The 27,396-nt window shown below is 33.7% G+C and overlaps 1 protein-coding gene across 1 annotated transcript in view; it reads right to left on the reverse strand.

Annotated features, from left to right (window-relative positions):
• LOC144252170 (adhesion G-protein coupled receptor V1-like) overlaps positions 1 to 27,396 on the reverse strand; it is a 102,996-nt gene that overhangs the window by 61,940 nt on the left and 13,660 nt on the right. The window contains 17 exon segments of the mRNA XM_077794676.1: positions 3,218 to 3,325; positions 3,655 to 3,801; positions 3,904 to 4,026; positions 4,028 to 4,062; positions 5,643 to 5,767; positions 6,463 to 6,638; positions 9,174 to 9,436; positions 12,245 to 12,386; positions 12,972 to 13,110; positions 13,230 to 13,308; positions 15,295 to 15,388; positions 17,366 to 17,529; positions 18,115 to 18,234; positions 18,237 to 18,293; positions 18,913 to 19,012; positions 19,603 to 19,733; positions 26,422 to 26,631. Of these exon segments, the coding sequence (XP_077650802.1) occupies positions 3,218 to 3,325; positions 3,655 to 3,801; positions 3,904 to 4,026; positions 4,028 to 4,062; positions 5,643 to 5,767; positions 6,463 to 6,638; positions 9,174 to 9,436; positions 12,245 to 12,386; positions 12,972 to 13,110; positions 13,230 to 13,308; positions 15,295 to 15,388; positions 17,366 to 17,529; positions 18,115 to 18,234; positions 18,237 to 18,293; positions 18,913 to 19,012; positions 19,603 to 19,733; positions 26,422 to 26,631 (2,213 nt within the window).

The raw sequence follows: 27,396 nt of genomic DNA on the forward strand, positions 1-27,396 counted from the left end.
GAATCTTGGCCAGCTATTCTTCTGATAGGGGATTAATATCCAGAAGATTAAAAAAACTTAGCACCAAATATAATATAATAATAATAATAATGCAATCAATAAATGGGCAAAAGATCTAAACAGAAACTTCTCAAAAGATGAAACACAAATGGCCAACAAATATACGAAAAAAATGTTCAACAGCTATCAGGAAAATATAAATCAAAATTGCAATACAATATAATCTCAACCCAGTCAGAATGGCACTGCTCAAGAATATGAATAATAATTGCTGGCGATGTTGGGGGGGGAAAGGTACACTTGAACATGGTTGGTGTGACTACTAAACCACTCTGAAGAGCAGTATGGAGATTCCTCAAAAACCTAGAGATGGAACCACCCTATGACCTAGATATCCCACTCCTTGGTATTTTTCCAGAGAGACATAAGATTGACACACTGCAGGGATATAGCCACCTCAAAGTGTATAGCAGCAAAATTTCAATAGGTAACTTATGGAATCAACCCAGATGCCAATAAATAGATGACTGGAATAGAATGAATATATATATATATATATATATATATATATATATATATACACACACACACACACATAAACATATACATATATATATTCTTAATATGTATCACAATTATGATACATACACACACACACAATGGAGTTTTACTCAGCCATAAAAAAGAATGAAATGATGGCACTTGGTGGTAAATGGATGAAAATGGAAAATATCATGTTAAGTGAAATTAGCCAAACTCAGAGACTCAAAGTTTATATGCAGAAGCTAGAGTAAAATAAGGAAAGGAGGAGATAAGGAAAGGATAATACAAATGAATCAAATATTAAATAATAGACAAGTGAAAGGAGGTCTAGCAGAGTGGAGGAAAGGGATGGAGAGGGGAAGGAGGATGGAAGGGAAAAAGAGGAGGGAAAAATGGATATCATGAACTAAAATAGATTTCCATGCATGTATGAGTTTTTCAGGATGAATGCAACTACTATGCATAACTATAAAGCTCTAATTTAAAAAAGAAAAAATAATAATTATGCAGTCAACAGTTAGGACTTTTGACACAAGCATTAAGCTAGGAGCCTGGGTACACTGACCTCCTCCTTTATCACTCTTATTAACGATGAGGAAAAGGCAAAAACTCACATAGCAATAACTGAACAAATGATGACCATAAATTAAAACTGGTACTGAAGCCAAAAGTCAGGATGATATGATGAAAGAAATGTATGTATTAGGGGAATGAAGTTAGAAGGAATGACATGACAGTTTCTAAGATACAGATGGTTATGGTGCTCTGAATAAAAACTAGCCCAGAAAGCTGACAGTGCTAAGAGGTTGAACAGTCAAGATAGGAAAGGGGAGGTCATGAAGTATCCTTTCTTGGGTGACCATACAATTACCATTCATGTAGGGGTTCTTTAGAGATTGAAATATTAATAATAATTATACAAGGACATGGCATGATCCAGTGCTATCCTGGGCTAGAAGAAATATGGTTATCCTACATATATAGTATACTAACTAATGCTAAATTTATTATCATTGGGAATCACTAAATTTTTTAAATGAGTAACATGAATCAATATTTTTAAAAGATTACTCTCGCTACCAATAGAGAATGAATCTGAGGAGATCAGAGAACTTCAGAGACTTGCTTGGAGACTAGCAGTTCAGGTAAGAAAAGATAAGAACTACGCTTAGATGGAGATGAGCTGAGGTGGAAAGAAATGTCTACACTCAAAAATATTATGGAGACACAGATTCAAAAACACTTAATGATCAATTAGATGTGAAAGAAAAAAAAGGGGGTAATTCAACAAAATATATCACAGAATTCTCCCTTGAGCACTTGCATTTCTGAGGTTACTACTTCCCGAGATAAAAGCAAATACTCAAGCACAGTTTCATAGAGAAAATTAATTACAGTTCAGCTTGATATACATTATAACACACTCCTAAAATATATTTAAGTGGATGCATCAATAGGCAGTTAGACATTCAAGTCTGGACTACAGAGGAAAGGTTGCAGATATGATTTGAAAGACATTAGCCTACAGCTGATATGTAAAGCTAGCCTAATGTTCCTATGAAGAGCTACAGAACTGATGAAATTTCCCATAGTAGGTGAAAAGAAAGAAGAAATATGAACTAAAACTGAATTATGGAATACTCTAAGACATATTGATTCAGAAAAGGGAGGAGGATCCAGCAATGGAGACTGAGCAGACAGAGTTCTTAAGAAGGAAAGCCTTGTGGTATCACAAAGCAAGAGTAGAGGAGGATGAGATTTGGGTATGACTAAGTCTCATGCTGGTGGGAAGTTGTATATGACAGTGATAAACATATCCACTAGATTTGGCAACCCAGTCGCCATGGGTGAGCATGAGAAGTAGACAAAGCTAGCTGACACTTCTCTCACAACGTCCTACCGAAAAGGAGAGAAAATAAATGAAAAAAAAGAAATCAGAAAGGGAAGAGATCAAGGGATTTCGTTGTAAACTGAACAATTCTCAACTATTTATGCCAACTGTAATAATTTCGTGGAGAAAGAAATGCCAGCTATGGAGGGAATAACTAAACCTTATGAAGGCTGAGGGGCAGCCATGTGAAAGGAAGGGCTTCTCCAGAAGGACACTCCTCCGCTGCAGCAGGAGGGAGGGGCAACACTGGCTTTTAAGTGGAATTTTGAATTTGGTGTTGGGAAAATAAGTAATCTCCCTCTAGTGACTTTCATTTCACTGAGGTCATTAGTTGAAAATGAGGCGATAAGAAGCATGTACAGAAGCACCAGAGACAAAAATTATCAATTAAGCATTAAGGAGATTATAAGATGTAGTGTGCTAGAAAAATGTGAAATTTCTGGGGTGATGCTGAGTGCCCAATTGGTAATGTTAATCATGAATTTTTAGTGATACCATCTATCTAGCTGTGTGATTTTCCTCCATAATGTTTTCCAACTCAATTAAATTCTTATTAAATGTTCATGTTTATGATTACATTTGCTTTGGCTCTTGAAGAACATATAATATTCATAACTGTTGTTTAAAAGTTAATTGGGACCAATAAATATTCATATTCTCCTTTACTACTTTACCACAAACTATGGTTTTCTTTTATACCAAATCTCTAGACCCTACCTCATAACTTTCAATTACAGTATTTTTTTAAAAGTTGGGGAGATCTTCATTTTCAAAGATTCAAACCTGAGTTAATTCGGAATCCTCTCTTTGACTTGCAACAATTAAATAATCTTGACTGTCTGAAGTAAAATATCTTACTTGGGAACTCTCAGAAATAATGATTGTTTGCACCTGCAAGGAAGACAGAAAAGTGGGAATAAAAATTTAAAGAGTTTAACTCAGAAAGGCACTAAATATTATACTAATGAGTTAGTATTTGATGTTTAAGACTCGATGTTTAAAACTATTCTGATCACTAGGTATGCATATATCATAAGCATACATCATTTCAAGCCAACAAAAATAGCCCCCGTTTAAGATACATGCTACAATTTGTATCAACTTGCAAAAAGTTCTGTTACTCATTAACATAGAATATACATTGTCATCCATTTAGATCAGTCTTACAAATCTGAATTTCTTTTAGGTAAAGCAATATAAAATGAAGATTTTGTTTTTACCAGGAATAACTGGAATCCAGATGTGAAGGTATACACACTGTTAACAGAAGACTTCTCTTCATTTCTTTCTTTATGAGTAATTACAAAGTAGGGGGAAAGACCAATCTTAAAGGCCTCACAAGTTTTAGGATTTTGTATCATTAAATCCTAGAAAATGAGAATTACAAAAAACAGTTAACTCATAATGTATCTCACATTTACTTGTATATTTTATTTTGTGCACTGTGGAAAAAAATAAGCAATGTTTACCTTTACTGGAATAAAAATCCCTTGCCATCGGTAAATAGTAAATGATGATTTTCTTAACATTATACCATATACTGAATCTTCCAAAGTAAAGAAACACCAGCCAGAAACTGGCTTGTCCAAAAAAACTTTGAAATATGGAAAAGACAACATCCATTCCCCCTAAAAAACATAAATCATTATTTACCAGTGCATAATTCCTTCTCAAACTTATCTGCTCTAATTTGTTATTTAAACATTGAGACTAATGACTTCAATACAAATGAATTCCCCATGGTGTGTGTGTGTGTGTGTGTGTGTGTGTGTGTGTGTGAGAGAGAGAGAGAGAGAGAGAGAGAGAGAGAGAGAGACAGGGACAGAGAGAGAGAGAGACAGGGACAGAGAGAGAGAGAGACAGGGACAGAGAGAGAGAGAGAGAAAGAGGCTAGAAAACTTAAAAATAGTAACTTAAAATAACAATTATGGATAACAAAAGGAGTACTAATACTTCACTCTATAGCCATATGAACTTTCCCAAGGTCTATTTAAATATAAATACTTGCTAACTGTAATTTTAAAGGGAAATATGCTAAAACATGTTTTATTTCTTTCTTTTCTTTTTTCCAGCACTGGGGTTTGGACTCAGGACCCTGGGCATGCTAGGCAAGCACTCTGACATTGAGCAATAGCCCCAGCCCGTCTCCCACCCTTTAACACACTCTTCTAGTATCTGCAATCTACTGTTTTCTCCTGTATTTCTCACCAGGTCTCCAAATCCCCTTCGTGAGATCACTCTGCTATCCCTAGCCATTCAATCTGATGCTTTTCAATTTTCAGGCTGGGTCTTCTTCCCTTCTCTGTCTAGAGCTCCTCTTCTCAGATTGTTAAATCAATGTCCATGACTTTAAAAACAGTAACACATGTCAGATCCCTAAGTCTATCTTGCAGCAGAGACCTTCCTTTGAGTATAAACGCCTTCTCAAAAGGAACTCAAACTTAAAATGTGCTAAAACAGATTTATTTTAATTCCCTCGCCAAAACAACACCTAGCCTTCTTTCACACATCTCTTAGTCAGTGGCAAGACACTCTATCCTACCACACAAGCTGAGGAACTAGGAGTCATCTGGGTCTCACCCTCACCCTTGCACCCAGTTCATCACCTGCTCTAAACTTCCATCATCTGTTGCCCTTTTGCTCATCTCCATGCATCCTCTCTTCTCTGCTATACCAACCAATTCTTTACACGGTCCTATGAATAACACTTAAAAATGCAAACATGATCATACCATACCATCTTCCCCATGCCTAAACCACTCAAAGGTTTTCCATTAACTCTGGGATAAAAGATTGACATCCATAAAATATTTCTCAAGTTCTTCAATGATCTCTGCATCTCCCCTATTTCTGTACTCCCTATTCACTGAGGTTCTTCAATTATGACATGTCCTTTTATGCCTGAGTTTCCTGCCTCTAAAGCTTCCCCCTCGTGTCTCCCAGGTTCCTCCAACCCAGTTCTTTGCATAATTGATTCCTCCACATTGATTTTTACTTATTGTTTTGGTACACCTTAAATTCTAAGCTCCATGAGCTCAGTAACATTCCTAGGCACTCAATAAATATTCTTGGATATAGTAATAAAATTAAATATCTGTTTCCCATTTTTAATAAACCCATAAATTATAATTCATGGAAATAATGTAAATCTTATACATGCAACATTTCTGAGTTACAGCATTTTTTTCTCATAAAAAACTAAACATACTCATGCCAAGGGCTGTTTCAGATATCGTCTCCCACTGCACACTCACAGCTAAATCAATGCCATTAGTACACGACACATTTAAGTATACCATTCTGTTGGTTTCTTCAATATCTATAGAAGTGGCTCTGAAATTGTGGAAAACAGAAAAAGAATATAATTTCTACATATTTAAAATATATGTCACATTACCAGTATATGCTTAATATGCTTCTACATTTATACAACCCAAATGACATGCACAAATTTGATACATGAATATTTTCAAGACAAATGTGTGCTTGAAAATATTCATTTATGGAGTTTTTTTAAGTACAAATGCAACACTTATAATCAGAAAATACTGAAGATCAGTAATTTAACATTACACATTTTAAAACTGTCTTTTTTGAATTTTTTCACACATAAATCAAAAACATCTGACAGGAAAAAACAGGAAATTCTTAGTATAAGAATAAAACTAAATCTCTTAATATACTGTATATAAATATCTGTCAGTTTCCAAAGGAAATTTTATAATTATAATCATTTTAATATGTTTAAAGAGTCATGTATTTGGATTAGGTGACCAAGTATATTTTATATTTTTTCTTGCTTTTTATTTCTAAAATCACAAAATAATGCAGGCCTTTTCCTAGAAGTGTGAAGTATGAGAAAATAAGAATTCTGATGACACCATTAAGCAGGCCATGGTTAAGTCTGGAATTCATTTTAAAAGTCCACTTTACATAATCACACCTCAATTTTCTTTTGCATTTTCTTATGTCAAAAATTATTTCTTCCTTATTTTCAGAAGTGACATTTTCTTATAAATAAATTATACCTATTTTCAATAGCAGAAATACTGAACAGCCCCAAAGGGGCCTGATTTTGTAATACTGTTATCAAGGTTTGAACCTGAGCCCCTAGTCTAGCACCTCCCGTCGGATTAAACAAGGTGCAAACAAAATGCTCATCCATTTCTGGTTCTGTGTCTAATACAGCAGAAATGTGCAGGGCCTGAAAACAAAATAAAAAAGTAAAGTTACTAGAATAGAATATATTTGCAAAACACATACAGAGAAATTTACTAAACATTTTAGAAACCAAAATAATGTCTTTCAAAAAACAGCACCTCTTTTTTATTTAATAATGGTCCCCATAATGTGATAGCTACTTTTGGGATTTTCATGTTATTACTTTTGGTATTTTCAACACTGTGGTACACTACATGGAAGTGTCTAAAAAATAAATGACATTTTTAAATAACACAGAATAAAATATTAAAATATTAAATTCATGTCCTTTTTTGGGATACTTTTTTATCCTGCTCTGGCTATATAACTTCATTAATGTCTTTGTAGTCTAGGATTCACCATTAAAAAGCCATGGTAGAGGGGCTGGGGTTCTGGCTCAGGGGTAGCACTTCCCTAGCATGTGTGAGGCACTGGGTTGAATTCTCAGCACCACATATAAATAAATAAAGGTCCATTGACAATTAAAATATATATATTACAAAAAAGCCATAGTAGGAACAAATTAGAAAACAACCCAAATGTTCATCAACAGGAAAATGGATAAATAAATGGTGATCTGTTCCACAAAACTCTATTCAACAATAAAAAAGGATCAGCTACGGATGTCCGCAACCACACAAAAGAAGCATGAAAGGAGCATGAAAGAAGCTAAACACAAAATAATAGATACTATAAGGCCCTATTTATACAAAGCTCAAGAATCAGCAAAAATGAGTCAATTAAAACATTACAAAGTGGTTTCCTCTTGAAAAGGCAAGATGCCAAAGAGAACCATCTGGGTAATAGTAGTGTTAATATCTTTAATCTGAGTGGAGGTATTATGTTTTGGATATGAAATGTTGTCCAAAGTCTCATCTGCTCAGAGGTAGACTTTTTGGAAAGTGATAAATCACGATGGCTCTGATCTCATCAGTAGATTAATCCACTGATGGCTGAATGGATTACTTGTATTAAGTGGGTCACAAGGGATAGAGGTTTTCCTGGAAAGGTCTGGGTTCTCTCTGGCACTTTCCTCTTGCTTTCTGTTTTCCCCGGGTGCAATAAGCTGAGCAGCTTTCCTCAACTCCACCCTTCCACCAAGATGATTCTACCTTGGAGCCCGATGACACAGACTGAATCCTCTGAAACGCTAAGCCAAAATAAATCTTTCCCCACTAAGTTGTTCTTATCAGTATTTTGTTCATAGTGATGAAAAGCTGACTAATACAGGTCATTATATGTGTGTATACTATGTTTAAAATCATTAATCCATATGCTTGGAATTGGTGCATTTTACTATTTATATGTCAAAATAAAAACGTGGAGCAAAAACAGTTGTGTGAGCCAAAAATATTTAATCTAATTTTCTCTAATGTTTAATTTACCAAATGAACAAAAGTTTTACTTAAATACACGCCGAGAAAAAGACACAAAATATTACAGTAAAAAAATTTTAAACATTTTAAATTACAAAAAATTATTAAGAGAAAAATGTGAATAAAGCAATGACAAATTTTAATATACTTCAAATTTGAACTTTTGTATTTTTCACAATTTAAGTGTGTCTTTGAAGAAATCAAAGATTTTAAATTTGGAAGAACGTTTAAAAAATGAACAAAAAATATGTTGAACTTTACAAAAACTTAAAATTGAGAAAGTTATTTGATTGTTAGATGAATTAGTTTAGAGGAAAGGGCTGCAAATGTATTTCTTTTTTTTAAGAGAGAGTGAGAGGGGAGAGAGGGGAGAGAGAGGGAGAGAGGGAGAGAGGGAGAGAGGGAGAGAGGGAGAGAGAGAGAGAGAGACAGAGAGAGAGAGAATTTTTAATATTTATTTTTTAGTTCTCGGCGGACACAACATCTTTGTTGGTATGTGGTGCTGAGGATCGAACCCGGGCCGCACGCATGCCAGGCGAGCCCCAAATGTATTTCTTTAAAGCAGTATTTTAGCTAGCTTGAAAAATGTCTAAAGATAATTCGATTAACTAATTTAAACTTCAACTATATTTTTAAAAATAAAGTTTAGTAGGAACAGAAAATCAATATACAGGAATGGAAAATATATAGAAAAATAAGTTGGGAAACTAAACTTATGTAAGGATAGATCACATTCATAATTAATCTCAAATCCAGGATTTTTCTCTTTAAAACACTATTCCTATTCTCAAACAGTTTGAAGCAGCAGTCACATGCTGCTTAATTAAAATATAGCAAAAAGAAATGACTGACTGAGGCTGGGAGCTTTTTTGGCTTATGCTTTACATATAAAGTGAAGTATACCATTTAAATAAGTTTGGAATTTAAAATAAAAAAATGTGTATTTTTATTATTTCCATATTTCTCTATTAATAGTAAATTCCTTCAGTTGCCCTCTATACATATTATATAGTACATTAGCACTTGTCACATAATAATCTAATCATGTCTTTATTTCTCACCTAAGTTGGAAATATCTTTTTCTTCTTTTGAGGATGCAGGAAAAAATATTTTGTAAATATTAGAGTTATAAGCTTCATCCTCATTAAAGTTGCATACTGTACCTTGAGTCGAACACCTTCTTCTAATACAATATAGCCTTTGGAAGGAGTCAGGTCCTTGGATTCTGTTGAAGAATTCACTTCCGTGACAATGAACTGAACTGTCACAGTTCCAAACAGTCCTCGTGCAGGTTCCCGAACAAAGTACAAGACCGCAACGCTTTCCTGAACATAGAGAGCTGCTGGCTCTCTCAGGAAAAAGTGCTCACTGTTGTTAAATGATAGAACTCCAGGGCCATCATCATTAGCAAGGATGGTAATTACAGCTGTCAAAACAAAAATATTCAATGATAAGTGAAAATAAGAAGGGCTGTTATAAATGCTGAAATGAGTGTGGATATTTCATTGGAAAGAAGGTCAACTCTCGACCTCAAGTGATCATTTTAAGAGTACCTTTTCCTTTTTTTAAAAGAGAGGTCATTTTTAAAGCATTACATAAAATTTCATATTCCTTTATTATATGAAAATACTCTGCAATCTTAGAATGGAAGGTAGGTTTGTCAACCTGATGTGATGCTACCTCTCAGAAGTCAACAGCAGAGACCAAATTTAATGATGAAACAGTGAAAACATTCCCAGTAAAAACAGAAGTTAACCAATCCCTAAAACACAAATGCCAAATGTCATCTTTGATATAAGGAGAGCAACTAAGAACAGAATAGGGAGGAAGAGCATGAGAAGAAGATCACCACTAAACAGGGACGAGAGGGTGGAGGGAAAGAGAGAGAGAAGGGAAATTGCATGGTAAAGAAAGGAGACCCTCATTGTTATACAAAATTACATGTAAGAGGAAGTGAGGGGAAAGGGGAAAAAAACAAGAGAGAGAAATGAATTACAGTAGATGGGGTAGAGAGAAAAGATGGGAGGGGAGGGGAGGGGGGATAGTAGAGGATAGGAAAGGGAGCAGAATACCACATACACTAGTATGGCAGTAGGTAAAAAAGTGGATGTGTAACAGATGTGAATCTGCAATATGTATATGGGGTAAAATTGGGAGTTCATAATCCACTTGAATCAAATGTATAAAATATGATATGTCAAGAGCTTTGTAATGTTTTGAACAACTAATAATAACAATAAAAAAAAGAAAGAAACAAGATAATGATGACTGCCAGCACTGCTACTGCTCAACATGTCCTGGAGCTATCCGTCAGGCAAAGGTAATGGAAAAGAAGGTCCAGAACTTTCATCCTTAAATGAAATGCTTGTCTACTAACAAGATACAAGAAAAAAATTATCATATGATAAGAGTTTGAAATATAAATTTAGAAGAGATTCAAGATAGTGGAATAGAGGAAGGTTGCATTTCCAGTTGCTCCATGACTCCACACTCAAGCAGCAGGAGAACTGCTTCTCAGCAAGGTGGGTAAAAAAAGGGAACTGAAATTCAATTTTAGACAATCATGGTCTCTTAGAAACATAGAAATGAAGATGCATTGAACAAAGAACAAGAAAGAGTACATTGGAGCCAACTTGGTAGCAGCAGCAGCAGCAGCACTGATTGGCCACAGAGGGGAGGGGTAATATATATAGAGAGAGACACAACCTATTGGCATGGAAAAACCTATGGATGATAAAAAGTCATAATTTAGCTATCCAGAGGCTGCACAACAGGCTCTTGTTTGAAATGTGCTTGTTGTGAACTCTGTTTCTCTCAACCTGACATGGAAGTCATCTTGAGGAGGCCACCTTGCAGTTTGCTGCTGCAGAAGCCTGTAAGATCAAACAAGAACTGCCATAATGTCCCATCATGTGGCCCAACGTGTACCTAGTAGAACACAATTGCAAGAGTTATGGAGAATATTGTACCCATGGTGATTCAAGTAAGAAATACAGAGGGGAGTGCAACTCACTAACCCTTTGAGTCTGGTGGCTCACATAACCAGCTGAAGAGATCATGAAACTGAACAAGTGGGTATGAATACACTTAGGGACTAAGTGTGGGAAGGCCATGTTTGTGGGCAACAGAGTGTGTAAGACTTATAGAGACGTGAAACACGTGGAGAGGACTGGCTTTCCTGTCCTACAAATAGAATTCTAGGGAGATTCCTGAGATCCTGGCAGCGATTGCCATCAGCCTGGCACTAGGAATGTGTGTTCTCCAGGGAAGATAATACTCAACAAAGTCCTTAAGCTCTGATTAGACCTAAGCCCTAGCCACCAGAACATCACTACTAGGACTGTGCAGAAGCTCCACACTCGGAGTGCATCAATGTTATCTGTCTGCACAAAACTGCAGTTGATAGTACTTCCCGTTCCTTCCTGTCTTATAATGGTAAGCAGGGAAGCTGAAAGCTATTTCAAACAACTTCAATGTTAGGCCAACCCAGTAGGCAGTTTAGTGAACAACACAAAAAGAGGAAGGAGTTAACCCCCAACCAAGGTTGTGTCTCTTACTCTCAATACATAGCCCAAGAAGAAACAGAATGACAGTTGAGGATAGGCACCGACATCCACCTTTATCAACACTTTGAAACACCTAAGTGGAGATGATTCTTTAAGTGTGCATGTGTGTATGTATTCTTGCTGGAGTGATTCGTTGGTAGACATACATACATACATACATTTTTTTTTATCTCAGTTTTAGCATTTTTTAAACATGTTTATTTTTCCTTGAATTGACCCTTAAGGGTCTGTGTTTTTGTCTTGTTAATTTTGGTTTTGTTTTGTTTCTTTTTTTACTTGTTTCTCTTTCTCTCCTTTTTTTTCTTCTCACAGTCAAATTCTCTTATACATTCTTTTTCTTTCCCTTTATTTTGTTTTACCTATTTTTCTCCTCCTCCTTTATAGCCATCACTTGAGACATATTTTCTGCATTCTCTCTGTTCATGTTTTGAACATTCTAAATTGTGGAAATGACTCAATAGTATCTTTAGTACCAACTAACTCTTTTTTTGTTCTTTACATAAATATATCCATTCAAAAACACTGACATAGAATTCCAAGATGCCTAATTTAAAATGTTTTTTTTTATTCTAAGTAGAAATCATGAAGTCTCTCTAATCTGTCTCTCCCCCAAATTAGGGAAACAAGCATGAGAAAGAGGTGGCTATGGAGAAGAAATTGTCAAATACCTATTGTCTGTTGCCCCAGTTCCAGTCCAGGAGAAGGATTTGTTAAAATGAGCTGAAATTTTTCATCTCCTTCTGGAATGTCATCATCAAGTATCATGATTTCTATATTTTTATGTCTTTCTCCATCAGAAAAATGAAGACTCTGGTTAAAAGTTAAAAGGAATAATGTCATTTAAAAAAACATTTTTTAATAAAATGTTTGGGATGAAACAATATAGTTTCGAACACAAAGAATTAGCTATCTTAATTTATTTAAATTGACAGTGTTTTATTTTAAAAGTAAAATTTATGGAGGAAAAGAAGAAGCTGAACATCTGATTAAGGGGAAAAAGTTACTAAGAAACAAAGTAAAAAGTTTTTAAAACACAAAGTGTTTCAGTAAGTTAAACACAATGAAATAAAGGATAAAAATTTCAAGATAAGAAACACTTTGAGAAGGTCATCTAATGATATGAGTTCCTTAACACAAGATCTGTATTCTCCAATACCAATTGTTACAATAGAAAAATTAATCTGCACAGAATAATTGTTACAATAAGACTAAATTTATATTACTTACTAAAATACTAAAATTATTTTGCCACATGAATATCTGTTCTAATTTACTGTGAATTGGGTTATATAATAGTGTACCAATTTACGTAGCACATAAGTCACTATAATTCTCAGGGAACAGTAATTTTAAAATAATGCATAAAGGTCGTCTGGGATAGATGTCAAGACCTACCACTGGGGTGAAGATGTAATCCAGCCCCAGTTGTGCTTCCAAATTCTGGGCGTACACAAACAAGGACACATGGCCAAGAGCCTCTTCACTCCTGTGAGCTACCAATATTACACTTTCAAGGGTTTCATTTACTTCAAATCTGTAAGAACAGAAAAAGAAAGTAAAGAAAGTATTTTTTTTTTCCTATTTTGAACTTCTATTTGGTAGATGGTAAAAGATCTGAAGCTTGGAGAAGGGCTCACAGAGCCTTGGGATCACCTGCTGTGCTGCCATTGAATCATCCCTCAGGCACCATTGTTAGCATCAATAATGATTTGTGCAGTCAAGCCTTCTGAATCTGAAAAATATGCAGACGTATTTAGTACAAATTTATTACTATAAATTTTGTATAAAGTTTTATTATTAAACTTTAAATTTTTATTATGCTTGATCTAGAATTTAAAGATAGTCCCTATGAGATTATATAATTCCTAATATGAATATTGCTGATATTACTCAAACGATTTTAAGACTACAAAGGCACCAATGCTATTAACATCTGAAAAAGACCACTTTGCTAACAAGAGCCACTGACTTATAAAACTTAAATCAACCACGAACAGCATGAAATAATAAGCAACTAAGGTTATGGAGGTTCTCCTATTATTTTAATAAAATTTAAAACTTGGCACCTCTGTTCTGTAATAGAACTGTTTCAGATGGGAAGGAGTAGAGAGGAAGAAAAAAGAGGTAAAAGAAATGAGAAGAGAAGGGCAGACCAGGATTTGCACAGAGACAGAGACAGGTCTGGTAAAGAGACACAAGGACAGGGATACACAAATCAGAAAGCAAGAAAGATGAGGTTTCTATTAAGGAGAAAAAGAAGGAGAAGAAGAAGAAGACTTTGTAGAATGAAAAAAGAGACTAAGATTGAAGTGAATTTCTCTTATCATTTTTATTTTGTACTCTGTCCATCAAGCTTAATATGTTACCAATACCTGCTATTCAGTCTTGAAATATTAATTAACCCTGTTACTTATGTTTGTTGGTTGTTTTTTTTTAATATTTGCTCTTTTCCTTAGTCTAGGTTGCCTGTGACAGCTGCACAGGTAGAGAAAGGAGTAGGGGTTTATGCACTTCTCTCTAGATTGAAGAGAGCAATACTGAGAGAATATAAAACCAAGAGAGAATATAAAACTAGGATTTGTGCCCATCAGAGTATCCCAGCCCTGCCATTTCATAGCTGTGTGATTTTGGTCATATTAAAATGAGAAGATGTAAGTAACAGCAGTTTGTCACTGAAAACATATGAAATAGGAGCATCATAATGCATTGAACATCACTCCCCTACTCAACCCACCTCTAATATGAATATCACAGAAACAGGAACTATTTTATTAGTTTTCTTAGTATGAAAAATGTTTATCATGTAATCAGACTCTATGGAACAGCCAAGTCATTGCACTTTTCTATTTTTTTGCAAAAGATCTGAAATTTGTCAAACAATAATATGTAGGAAACTAATTACTTCCTTTCAGTGTTCTCAAACTTGTCACAATGAGTCTCTGATGTGAATAAGGAATGCTGTTCCTCAAGCCACTGGGCTTGCCCAGGCTTCTTCTTCACCAGGTTAATGTCCCCTGGGTGCAATATTCTTTCTACCCTCATGATGGGGCCATGGAGCTGGGCACCCTCTGTGCTACTCACCCCCACCCCCTAGTGGGCCATCACACACACACACACACACACACACACACACACACACAGGCTTCAGACAAAATCCTTTAATACTAAAACATTCAAACTGCAAACAGGAGTTTTTGCTCCAACATGGGAAGTCATCTTTTTAAAGGAATCTACATAAATCTATACCAAAGTTCAAATTTTACCTTTTAGTCTGTAATGAATTAACTGAGTCTTTTCTAAAGCATGAAAAGAAAACGATCAAAGGTCAAAAAAGAATCAGAGAACACAACAAACAAACAAAAGATCTCTTACCAAAAAGAAAATAAAATCACCTGAAAGTTGGAGAACAAATGAAAATAGCTAATTAAAATGTTTGAAGAACATGAAAATAAAATGCCTTCCCAAATAGAACTAATTCTATTTTGAGGATTACAAATTTGCTTATAAAATAGTTGTAAAATGTAAAGACCACCACATAGTAATTCTAAATGTGTTTATACTATCCAATGCCCAAAACCACAATAATGCTGCTCTCTAAAATAAATGTAAAAAGCTCACATAGTTGAAATGAACAAACACACTTCTGATTAAAAATGAAGTTACTTTACTTCACTGGAAGGAAGTAAAATGAAACAAGCAAACAAAAGAGCCATCATACCTAGTCTTGGAGGAAAAGAGGTTACAGGGGCCATGATAAGTTCCACATAGGTTAAATTCACCAGGAAATATTCTTCTAGTTCAGGGGTATCATCCTACAAAAATTATATCCATTAAATTCCTTTAATTATGCTTTCAAAAGAATTACAAATCAAAAGCTATTTTTAAGTTGTCTTACAAATATATGCATCAAAGATACAGAAAGTATCAAAATGAAATTGCAGCAGAAAATATCTAAATTGGAAAAAAATAGAAGTATTAAACTTATACCTAGCTATATAGATTGAACAGTATGAAACCACTTAATAATATATTTTCAGCCTAGACCTACATAATACACAAACCAATTATATAAATATATAAACCTGGTTATTTCAAATATAACATGAACAAAACATTTTAAATTCCATAATATACAATATTTAGAATGAGGGATAGAATGATATCATTATAATACACACACACACACACACATTACATATATGCTTTGCAATGAAAGAGATCTTCAAAATTCTATAATTTTAGGTAAGTTGCTTAAATATTAAGGCTCCAATTCAATCATATTTATAATGGAAGAAATAATAGCTACTTTGGGGTGAGATTGTAATAATAATTTAAAATAATGTTTGTGGAGTACATGATCTACAGACAATACTTTTTAAGTGATAGTTATTATTAGTAATCATTAGACCACATAATACCAATGAAAAACAAGGCTGGTGCCTAAGCAAAATCCATGTCAGGAGGAACCAGCCAACCACTAATAGTTACACACTGTGTAACTATTGCTTTTGTTTAACAAACCTGCAGTGTTTTAATCTAGTGCTACTCAAAGAGCAGAAAATGTTGTAAATAGCTAGAGAGAAAGAAAAGTGAAACTGAAAACCCAGGTTTAAAAATTTAGACTATAGGGGGAAGAAAAGAATGGCTATATATTTTCTGTTTTTAAAACTAACATAACTAAGGAATAATCCACTTACTTAAATTCAGTTACATTAACAGATGAGACATTTGAAAGATGACTTGCCTGTGATTTTTGTCAAATCCTGTGTTACCTGTTACATACTGATATAATATTACCTTTTATTTTATAGATTTGGAATTCTCATAATACTACCTTAGCTCATAGTGCCACAGAAATCAAAAAAGCTACTCACTTCAGATGGCTTATCCTACTTTTAAATTAATAAAAATAAAAGACCCTGAGAGAATAGAAGCTCTTAAAACTGGAACCCCCAAAATACATAGTAAATTGAAAAATATTTTTTCAAATGAAATATTCATACTCCACTACATACCATCCCCTAACCTCACTATAATACTATTTTTATAAACCTCTTGGAAATGTATTTTAGTAGCTGAAACACCAAGCCCTAAATCAACATGGGAGTTCACAATATGAAAAATTATTTAAAGTACAATTTCGGCCACCAATGATTACTTTAAGCTTGACCATAATCACATTTTATGGTATCAGTCTCTAGTGAGGTTCCTGCTGTCTCTAACTTAATAGGTTCTACTCACAAAGACTGTGACCTACATGGATATGCTGGTCCAATAAATTGTTTGGAGTAATCAAAATGCTCCTTTGGAACCTCTTAGGCCAGTTTCTTCCTATAGGGAACTTCCCTGAGGAAATTCTCTTTTTCACAAGATGTTTCTATAAGCAAAAGCACAAAAGCAGGATAGCCCATCTAAACAGGAGGAGAAACTTCTGTGTGATTTGAAAAAAAAAATTCATGAAAAATAATAAGCTGAACCAGAAGAGGGAATGAAACAGAAATGAATTCAAGAGTTTCTGGAGATTATAGTTGTAAACTATACCAACTTTATATTAAAGGCAGAGTAATGTTTTAATATAGAGAGAATTAAAAATTATCACATTATCTTAGCTTTCATGAAATTCATTACTTAAAAAGGGCTTGCATGTTTTGCTTGCTGACTTGTACTTCTACTGTTTGGTAGAAATCTCTTCCTGGAATATTAATATGTTTTAGGATATCCTCTCAGGTTCTACTTTGGGGTTACTTCAGGTTTATTATAATAACAGGAAAATAACAAGAGAGTTTTACCTCAAGTATAGTGATGTTGATGGCTGCTGCTGCTTCCCCTTCTTCTAAAATCAGAAAGCCAATTACTGGGACAAAATCAACTTCTGCTTCTGCAAGATTTCCCTCAGTTTGATTCTTCAGACTCAACATTCCAGGAACGGTGGTATAGGTAACATTGATAGCTCCTAATTGAATTGGTTCAAAAAGGTTTTGTAGTTATTTAAACTTCTAAATAAGTCTCACTGTGTCCTTGGCTTTTCCTTTAGCAACTGCAGTAACTTCTAATGTTGACCTCAATTCCTTGGCCTTTCCTATTTCCACAGTCTTTACCATGTGAGGATCAGCGATGGCCCTTTCTGGGTAAGGCATACAAACCCCACCTGGGGACTCTGAGTTTGTGTAATAAAATTGATGATGTGCTAGTCATGAGCCTAGACCTAAGGTTTTCACTTGCTTTCTTGTGCTTCTACTTGTCCAGGAGAAGAATAAAAAACATGGAGAACAGCCAGCCCAGCCAAGCCCAGTGTTATCAGTGAACCCACATGCCACCTCCTACCACATGCTACTGAGATTTGTAACACATCATTTCTGTGCAAATAGATAATTCCCTTGGAATCTTTTTAAAATTAAAGAAGTTATTAAGTACTAAACCAAACTAATAAATATTATTTTTCCTTCGCTGATTTAGTTTAGTAATGGCTTTATCCACACAAGTAGAATACTTAGAAAGCCCTTGCCAGAAACCCCATTCATTCTAGAGCAATACAAACCCAGAGATCCAAATTCTCTGTTGATGAAAAGCTGAATTGTTATGTTAGCCTCCTGCAGTAAGACAAATCTTGATGAAAGAGCAAAATTTAAAACTCCATGTGGTTCATCACTGGCTTCCCAATCAAGACAGCTGAGTATCCTTGAGTATCAAGCAGAGCAATTCCTGCTGGTGGAACTCCTAAAAATATCAGGGACCCCATTAGGAAACCTAACAGCAATTTGGCATTAACATCTAAATATGTAAATCATATCCCCACTCTAAAGCATTTTAAAGTCACCAGAAAGGGTTCTCCTTTGTCACATCTCTACAGAAATCTCCAGGTGACAAAGATCCTGCATTCCATCCACCCTTCCAGAGAGTAAATCATGAAGTTTTCACTTGGCATATGTTATTGTCATTATTGATTGTATTTGTTATCTGAATTTCAGAAATGGAGTAAAATCTAAGGAAAGTACCTAGATGTCTACTCAAAAATGACTAAATTTGAATTGTTATATACTATACTTGGTCTAAAATCCAAATGAGTTTGTTGACATAAAATTAATTTCAAAATTGTCTACCCTTGAAATGTATTTCAGTCCATAAATAACTATTTAGCAAAACATTTTAGAGTTTTTTTCACTTGTCCACAAAGTATTCCCAATCCTGTGCTAGTGGTTTTTGGATCTAACATTTCTATGGAACAGACAATATTTAAAGTAACATTTTAAAAATTGATATTTAATTGTTAGAAATACAGAAAGCAATACCGTTTCTTTTTTGAAAAGAAAAAGTTCAAATCTGAATTCTGAACTACCTTGTGTACTGACATGGTACAGAATGACTCGATACACTTCTTTTTCCTCAGGAATGTTATCATCCAACAAATGCACCAATATTGTTTGATTCATTGTCCCCTATGTCAAAAAGAAAGAAATCCATCTTTGTTTTGTTACTGAACATAAACGATCTCCTCATTATATTAATCTTATAAATCATGCATTCAAACATATTTTCATTTAAAAAAACATGTCTGTGAATTAATGAAATTAATTAAATAATAAATATTGACATGAAAAACAAGGCTTACAGCAGAAAGGAGCTAAGTGTGGAAGATTCTGAAGGCTGAGTTAATTAATGTAAATATAATCTCATGAGCACTATTAAAACCTTCACACAAAGCAGTAAGTTGGGGAGATTTTTACAACAGTGGTGAATAGGAAAAAAAATGAAGAAAGGGAAAGAAGATACCAATGTTGTAGAGATGTCAGTTACACAAAGTCCACTGTAGTGCACAGGCAGAGGTAATAACTATTTGACTTAATACTCAGAAAGTGAAAATGAAAAGAAAAAGAATGCATACATCATCAAAGAAGAATTTATACCAATAGGTGTGAAAAGAGAGACTGATGATAACTACAATACAGTGATGTTGATTTCTATCCCATTTTCCTCAACACTGTTTTTTCCTAGAAATTTATGGTGAAACTTTTCTTTGTGGTATTACCTCAGGAAAGAAGAGTTGTCCAGTAAAGTTAGCAATATTGAATTCTATATTTTGTCCAATAATTTTCCAGTTAACAGTAACATTTCCTCTACCAGGAGGTTTTCTTATCACATGGAATTGCAACATTTCTCCTGCAAGTGAAATGTCCTCATTGATAAGTACTTAATGGAAAATGAGCATTTACATTTGAACTCAACAAAACCCAAATCTCAAGCATGCAGCTACTGCAGCAACTTTTCCAAGAACATTACAAAGCTGATCTGTTTTATATTCTCTAGAAGCCTTATTCATGCTTATTGCTCATTAACACTGAAATTCCACTTCTAAATACTTTCATTCAGGAAATTCAGTATATAAAATTTATAAGAGCACATGCTAAAATGGGAAACACAAACTAGTATACACTCCAAAACATGCACCAGAACATGAATGTTCTGCAAGTCAAAGAAAATAATAAAGTCCTCATGATCAAAACTATAACATGAGCAAATTCTTTCTTTGCTTTTCAAAAGGAAACAAATTCCTTACACCGATATGCAATGTGATTTTACACAATGCATGCATAAAAATGCTTGCAAATACCTGAAAATCACATTTCTTTAGATTGTAACTTACATATACCATCAATGATTTTGTTTTATAGAAAGAAATACAAAGGAAAGGTGTCAAATCTATATATCAATGTCTGTAACTTCATCAAAGTCACAGTCATTTGGCCCAGATAACAAGTATTTTAGATACTTCACATTCCTGGTTTTTATCTCTATGTATCATTTTATCAAATGGGAGAAAATCATAAGAATTTCTTTTTCATATTGCTAGAAGTGGAAAGAAAATTGCTAAGAAAAATAAGCTGATGACTATGTGACTTGCTGAAAAAATACTCAATTCACTCGTTTTATATGATGATGAATACATGTGAATGTATTCTAATGAAAAATAAAGAATACTGTTATAGAAAGATAAACAGAACAATGCTTAAAAGGTTTAAAAGAACACATCCTTATTCAAATTTTATAACACAGACATATAATTGAAATCCACAAGTATGCACTTAAAAAGTCACTTTTACTCAGTTATCCAAATAGCTTTAGCAAGAACTCCAACATTTTTAAAACAAGGGAGTAAAGACAAAACAATAAAATGTAATATTTTATCAAACTACTACTGTTTATATTTCTAAAGATAATAAAATTAATACATATTTCTAATAGAAATTTCTTAAATAAAAATCATTGATTTATTAATTTAGAAACTATTATATTAATTGCTAAAAACAAAATAATTTTTCATACTAAATTTTAACACATAAATTTAATGTAATGAATCATTTTTGGAGAGTAGAGAATACATATAAAAAAGAGAAAAGCATTTAAAAAATGTTTCATTTTTGTTTCATTTTAAGTATTTCAATACAAACATTAGTACTCTAAGTATTGGCTTTTCCTTTTCTTTTCTTTTTCTTAGCACATAAATATTGCAAGTGAAGAATCAAATTCTCTAAAATATTAGGTATAACAGAAAAAAATGTACAATCAGCCATAATTGCCAGCATACTGTTTAATTTTTTTATTTGTATAACTCATTTGAATAAAATATAGACAGACAGTACTATCAAACTCTGGAGTTTCTCTATTGTACAAATTTCTTATAGAGCAACTTAGGTTGAAAAATAAGTTTGTTACTGAAAACTATAGGAAAATCCTTGAAGTTAAGATGTTTCACCTGCAATGTTGTCTGCTTACACAAATAAAAAGGTCCTAAAGTCATAGTTTTCAAATATTTATGAATCAAAAGTCTTATAATAGTTCAAAAATAAAATTATGATAGTTTGATTAAATGCAAAAAAGGCAAAAAAATCCCCACGAATAGCAAGAAAATAAAATGTGGGTCAATAAAGATCCATGTTGAAGGGGGACTTAAAATAATAAAAAAATTATGGCTGAAATTTGTATATGAAGATTTGGGAATCAATATTCCATTCTGAGGTTAAAATAAAAGTGAAATGTTGAAGAGAAGAAAAAAAAGTATTCCCACAAACTTACTATGTGGAAAAATATGCAGTATAACACTACTTTAAAAATTTCACTTCTGAAAATTTAACAAGTTGCCATAAAAATAACTTTCAAGAAAACATTGCAAGAAACAAAATTCGAAGTATGGGTACAATGGGGCACACACACATACACACACATCCAGATAAGTTAAAAGTAAACAAAGTATTTCTTAAACACATAATCTTATAAAACTATTGCAAATTTATCATGCCAAAAGTAAGAATAGTGTGAAAATTTTTCTAAACCATAAAATGTTGAAATTGATTCTTCTTCCTAACACAGACACCTAGAAGCTAGGCCTATTTAAAATGTATCTGAGAAAAAAGCAGTGGATATACCACAGGGTCACCTTCTACCAAAACACAGAGTTGACCAACAAAGTTAAGGGAAAACAGAAAGACTCAGAAACAAGTGCTTAGTCTTCAAAATCTAAGATGAAAGACAGTAGGAAAATTCTTGAGAGTGTATGTTCAAGTTATCCCATAAGAAACATTTTCCTAGGTGCTATACTGCCTTCTGGTTTTTCCCAAGAATGAAAGTTGGAGGAACACCCTCAACTATCAAAGTCTGACCACATTACTTGAAAATCATCTTGATATAAAATTCACGAAGTCCACCCAAAGTGGACAACACATTTCAAGCTTCAGGCAAAAGATCTATCAAATAGTGTCTAGACCTAGCCTAATACAGATAAAGAAAATAAAACAAAAATGTTTCATCCACTCATTCCTCAAACCAAGATTCTTTTTATAAAGGTAAATGGCAACTAAGAGGTACATAAAATAATAGAAAACAAAATACAGAAAAATAGCTTAGTCAATAAATGATACATGATATATATGGATCACCCAAATTTACTGACTCTACAATGAAAAGAAAATGGTTAAATATTACAGGAAATATGAATAATTTGAATCATAGACTGTCAATGAGAACACTTTGAAAAAAACAATTTCTAATATAGCATGCCAATATTGGTAATTTTAAAAATAATTACATTTCTTATTCAAATCTTTATGTAAAAAAGCTTAATGCTGTCTTTAAGAAAAGAAAAAAATTTAAATCTATTGAACATAACATGATGATTATGATGCTGCTGAATTGGGTGAGTGAAAAATCTAACACAGGTTTATAAAAAGTACATTTATGCACAATTTGCAATCACAGTAAAGTCCATTGTCCCATATTTCTAAATTCTGTCCATTACATTTGGAAAAAGTAATATTTACCACTGGTCATCTCTCTAATTGCTTTAGGACAAAACATAGAAATAGGATTCCTCAGAATTCAATACATAGCAATTCCTTCCTGTAAATCACAAATGGAATTCTAGAGCCCAAAGTCCAGTATCATCCACATTTTAAATCTAATCACACAGATGAAGTTCCAACACTAGCCAGAAGCAATGTTAACATTGTTGAGAGCCCACAGAACACGATTTTACTCTATTTTATAGCAGTTATCCTTGAAGAATCACCATGAGGTTTTTATTAGTTCACTTTAGTAAACTCATCTTAATACACATCTCTCTATGAAGTTTTTGTAGTAGTATTATAAAGAATACATACATAAAATACTGAATTCTTGAGGTTCATTATGATTTTGAAAAAATAAAATTAATTTAGGCTGTCAGAAATGGCTTAGGAATAAAGGGGGGGAGTAAAAAAATAAAAATTACCCTTCACTTTTATTTGAAAGATGTAAAATAGCTATGGAGTGCTCATGCAAGCAATAAAAACAATTCAGTGTTTTCTTTCCCATACCAAACACATAATCATAGACTAGTATGCTGATGCAAATTTTTAACCAATAACCCACTTGAACCATGTATTTTAATTACAAATCCATTTTCCTCTTTGTGTCTCCTGCAGTACCCAGCTGTTGATAAATGAAGATACCAGAATATGGTTTTCAGGTGAAGTTCATCCAACCCAAAGAGAATACAGGTGCTGGTGTCTGAAATTTCTCCAAGATCTTTGGTGCCCAGAAGGAGAGCCTTGGTTTCTTTAGAAATTATGCATTACTATCATCACCACTAGACACTCACAGGATGCACGTGCACAATACTAGGTATCTTACAGTTAAAACTCCTTATGTTAATGCTGGACATTAATATTTTTTGAATTTTTTAAAAATGAAATTCCAGAGCTGGGGTTGTGGCTCAGTAGTAGAGCACTTGCCTCATATGTGTGAGGCACTGAGTTCAACTCTCAGCACCACATATAAATAAGTGAATAAAATAAAGGTCCATCAACAACTAAAAAAATATTTTCTTAAAAAAATGAAAAATTCCATCATATCACAGCAAAGCACATGTCTAGTCTAGCTCTAAATTCCTTGTTTCATCTAACCTTCCCTGGCCTTAGCTTTATTTGTAGCCTCCATACCATCAACACTTAAATTCTGTATTTATACAGTATTCCCTGCCCAAGTTTCTTCAACAAAGCAAAAGCAAATTCAATATACTCCTCTTTAACTTATTTTCTCCAATGTCTCTCCTTTCCTTGTTCTCATGGCCAAAGAGCAGTGATTCTCAAAATTTTATACTATAAAAAGGCTGGGGTTGTAGCTCAGTGGCAGAGCGCTTGTCTAGCATGTGTGAGGCACTAGGTTCCATCTCCAGCACCACATAAAAATAAATAAATAAACAAAATAAAGGTATTTTTAAAAAGAGAACACATGGAATACAAGCCCATAGATAATGCTTCTGGATGTCAAAGCAAAGTGAAACTGGTGTAAAAGTTTATCTCATCATAGACCATTAGCACTCTGTGAATGCAAATAGGCCTGAGGACATGAGGACACTGCTTTTTTTTTTCTTTTTTTAGCTGTAGATGGACACAATCCCTTTATTTTATTTATTTATTTTTATATAGTGCTGAGGATCGAACCCACTGCCTCACACATGTTAGGCAATCATTCTACCACTGAGCCACAACCCCAGTCCGAGGACCCTGCTTTGAGGGCACTCCCCAAAGGCCACTACATCCTTTAGTTTATCCTTAGATATCATCTTTCTATCCCCAATTTTTCTTTATAATCCATCCAGAGCTGCTACTATTTTCTCTAGCCCACTTGAAAATCTTACTTGTTGGTTACATTAGTATGAGACCCATTGATTACTTCCTTATTCTGGTAATTGATGAACATTTCTCCTTAGTTTCTTCTGACTCTCTTAGTCCTCTGAGCGATTACTTTCCCAGTATCTTAGCTTGCTGTTCTACATGATGACGTCCTTGATAACTTGTTTTCTCCTATGTTCCCAAAGATTGTATTTTCCTGATTTCAACTATTTGAAAATTCAACTTCTATCTCTGAGTTAGAAATAAAGTCTCTTACCAAATTCTTCCTTTCACATGGACATTACTACTCACATTCATTACTCTTTCAATTAAAATCACTTAATATATTTATCAAAAATCCTTGCATTATCAGGTTCTGCAGCAAATACAAATTCAAACAAAACAGTCTCTCCTCACAAGGTGCACTGTAGTGTGGGCTTTGGATCCAGTGTAGCTGGGTTTAAAGCTCCACCTCTTATCTCCAATTCAATTTCCTTATGTAAAAATGTTGTGTATTCAATTATACCCAGTTCATAGGACTGCTGCTAAAATGAAGTGAAATAACTGATGTGGAGCAACTATCACACAGAAAATACCTCATAAATATTCTTGTTGTCATTAATATTACCTATCCCAGCAGTGACATTTTATTTCTACTATGTTAAAAAAAATTTTTGATAGTTAGCGATTTGTCTTTAGATTGGGTTTATGGCAATTTGTTAGTCACTCTTAATCATTGTTGCTAAGACAACATGCAATTCTAAACCATTAACAATAGTAAAGAGTGTCAGAAAATGGCTCAAACATTTGCACAGATAAGTTCAATAAACTTGCAAGTTGGGAGAATATACTAAGGAGACGGATGGTAAACACTGAAATACATTCAGTTTCCAGCACAGTCACAAATTAGTTATTTGACCTTGTCAAGTCATTTAACTTCTCAGCTTTGTTTTCTCATATGTAGAGATCCATATACATGATCTATATCCTTTTTATTTCTTAATTCTTTAAGATAAAATTATTTAATTCCAAATACAAACTATGTGCTGAAACAATCTGTAAATTTTTTTGAATCTCAAAAGAGGCTTATTCAAACAAAACAGTTGTAATATCTAAAACACAAAAATTAGCCTATATATGATATGCAATAAAAAAATAAAGATTCAAGAAAATTACAGTGTTTCAAGACAAAAAAAAATACATATTACATAAGATTTTCCAGTTTGGCACTCTTTATAAAACATACAAAAATAATATAAAATCAAGGCTAAAATGTTCACTGATTTTAATCTAGTACTTGTTTTTAACAGGGAGCCACTAGTTCACTGTTTCATAGTAATAGCTACTAAAAAGCATATAGTATATTTGCCAAGAACTGTGCCAAGCACTTTATACTTATTAGCTCACTTAATCCTCATGAAGAAACCTATGAAATAAGTAATATTTTGCCATTTAACAGATGAAAAACCTGGACATCCCACACCAGTGGAGAGTGGCAAGCTGGAACACAGTATCATTCTATAAGCCTCCTACATCTAGTTAAGCAGTTCACTAAGCCTCCTCCCAAACATGTCCCGCTTGGATGAAAACACACAGTTCAACAAAATAATTAAAGGAAAAAAATCACAAGCTTTAAAACACTAGGCAAAAAATGATACCCATAGAAAAGAAAATGAATGTGCTCAGAAAAAAGAACCCACCTTCATGACCAATGACAGATTTGGAAGCAGTCTGAAAGCTAACAATTCCCGCCACATTGTCATTGGCCAAAATGTTCACTCTCACAGTGTCGGAACTGGGCAAAATTCTACTTCCTCCTTCAGTGTACACCAAACTAACTATGATGCTTTCATCATCCTCTGGATCAGAATCATCCAGAATGGTTAAAATGGCTGTCTTTTTGGTTTCACCTATAAAAAAAATATTAATGGAATTAAAAACCAAAGTTAAGAAAATCACCAATGTAGAGAACTCAAAAAGGCCCCAAATAATCTATACCTTAAAAAGTGAAGTAAAAAATAATGTGAGTTCATTATAATAGCTCAGTATTTTGGGCAATATTAACACCATTAAAATCAAATTTTCTTTGTTCATCTATATATTTTTTTACACATAAAGCACCAAAAATATTCATTAATGTGTAGAAAAGAACATTCTGAATTACTAAAAAGTTAAAGGGTAAAATTATTTCAAAGAATCATAGCTTTATTTCCTGGTCTTTAAAGAACAATGACCTAAGTAGAGAATAAGCTTTAAAAGCATTTTATATCTAAGAACAGTTCCTTTAAAGACAATGGGGTCTCATTCTCATTCTGGCATTATTGTGGAAAATTTTTAATCAGGTATTCAACCTAACACCTCCCTGAATAACCAGAAGCACATAGGGAATTGAGATCAAAATGGCAGAATGGGACAGGGGCAGGAAATGGATGACAAATACTGAGTAAAAGAACCAGCATGAATAAGATAAGTCTTTGGGTAATTAGACAATGTCAAGTACCAACTTCTAGGACGTAGAGCACTGTGGGAAGCAGGCAGAAAATAAATTCAAAGGGAGGCAGGATGGCCAGAGGGGCCTAGTAATTTGCTTTGCAATTTGATCTAGGACCCCAGTAGTAGATAGGGCACCAGTGAGCAACCTAAAAGCAAATACTGCATCTGTGGTTTTAGGTAGA

Source organism: Urocitellus parryii, unplaced genomic scaffold (assembly GCF_045843805.1).
Source record: "Urocitellus parryii isolate mUroPar1 unplaced genomic scaffold, mUroPar1.hap1 Scaffold_37, whole genome shotgun sequence".
NCBI lineage: Eukaryota > Metazoa > Chordata > Mammalia > Rodentia > Sciuridae > Urocitellus > Urocitellus parryii.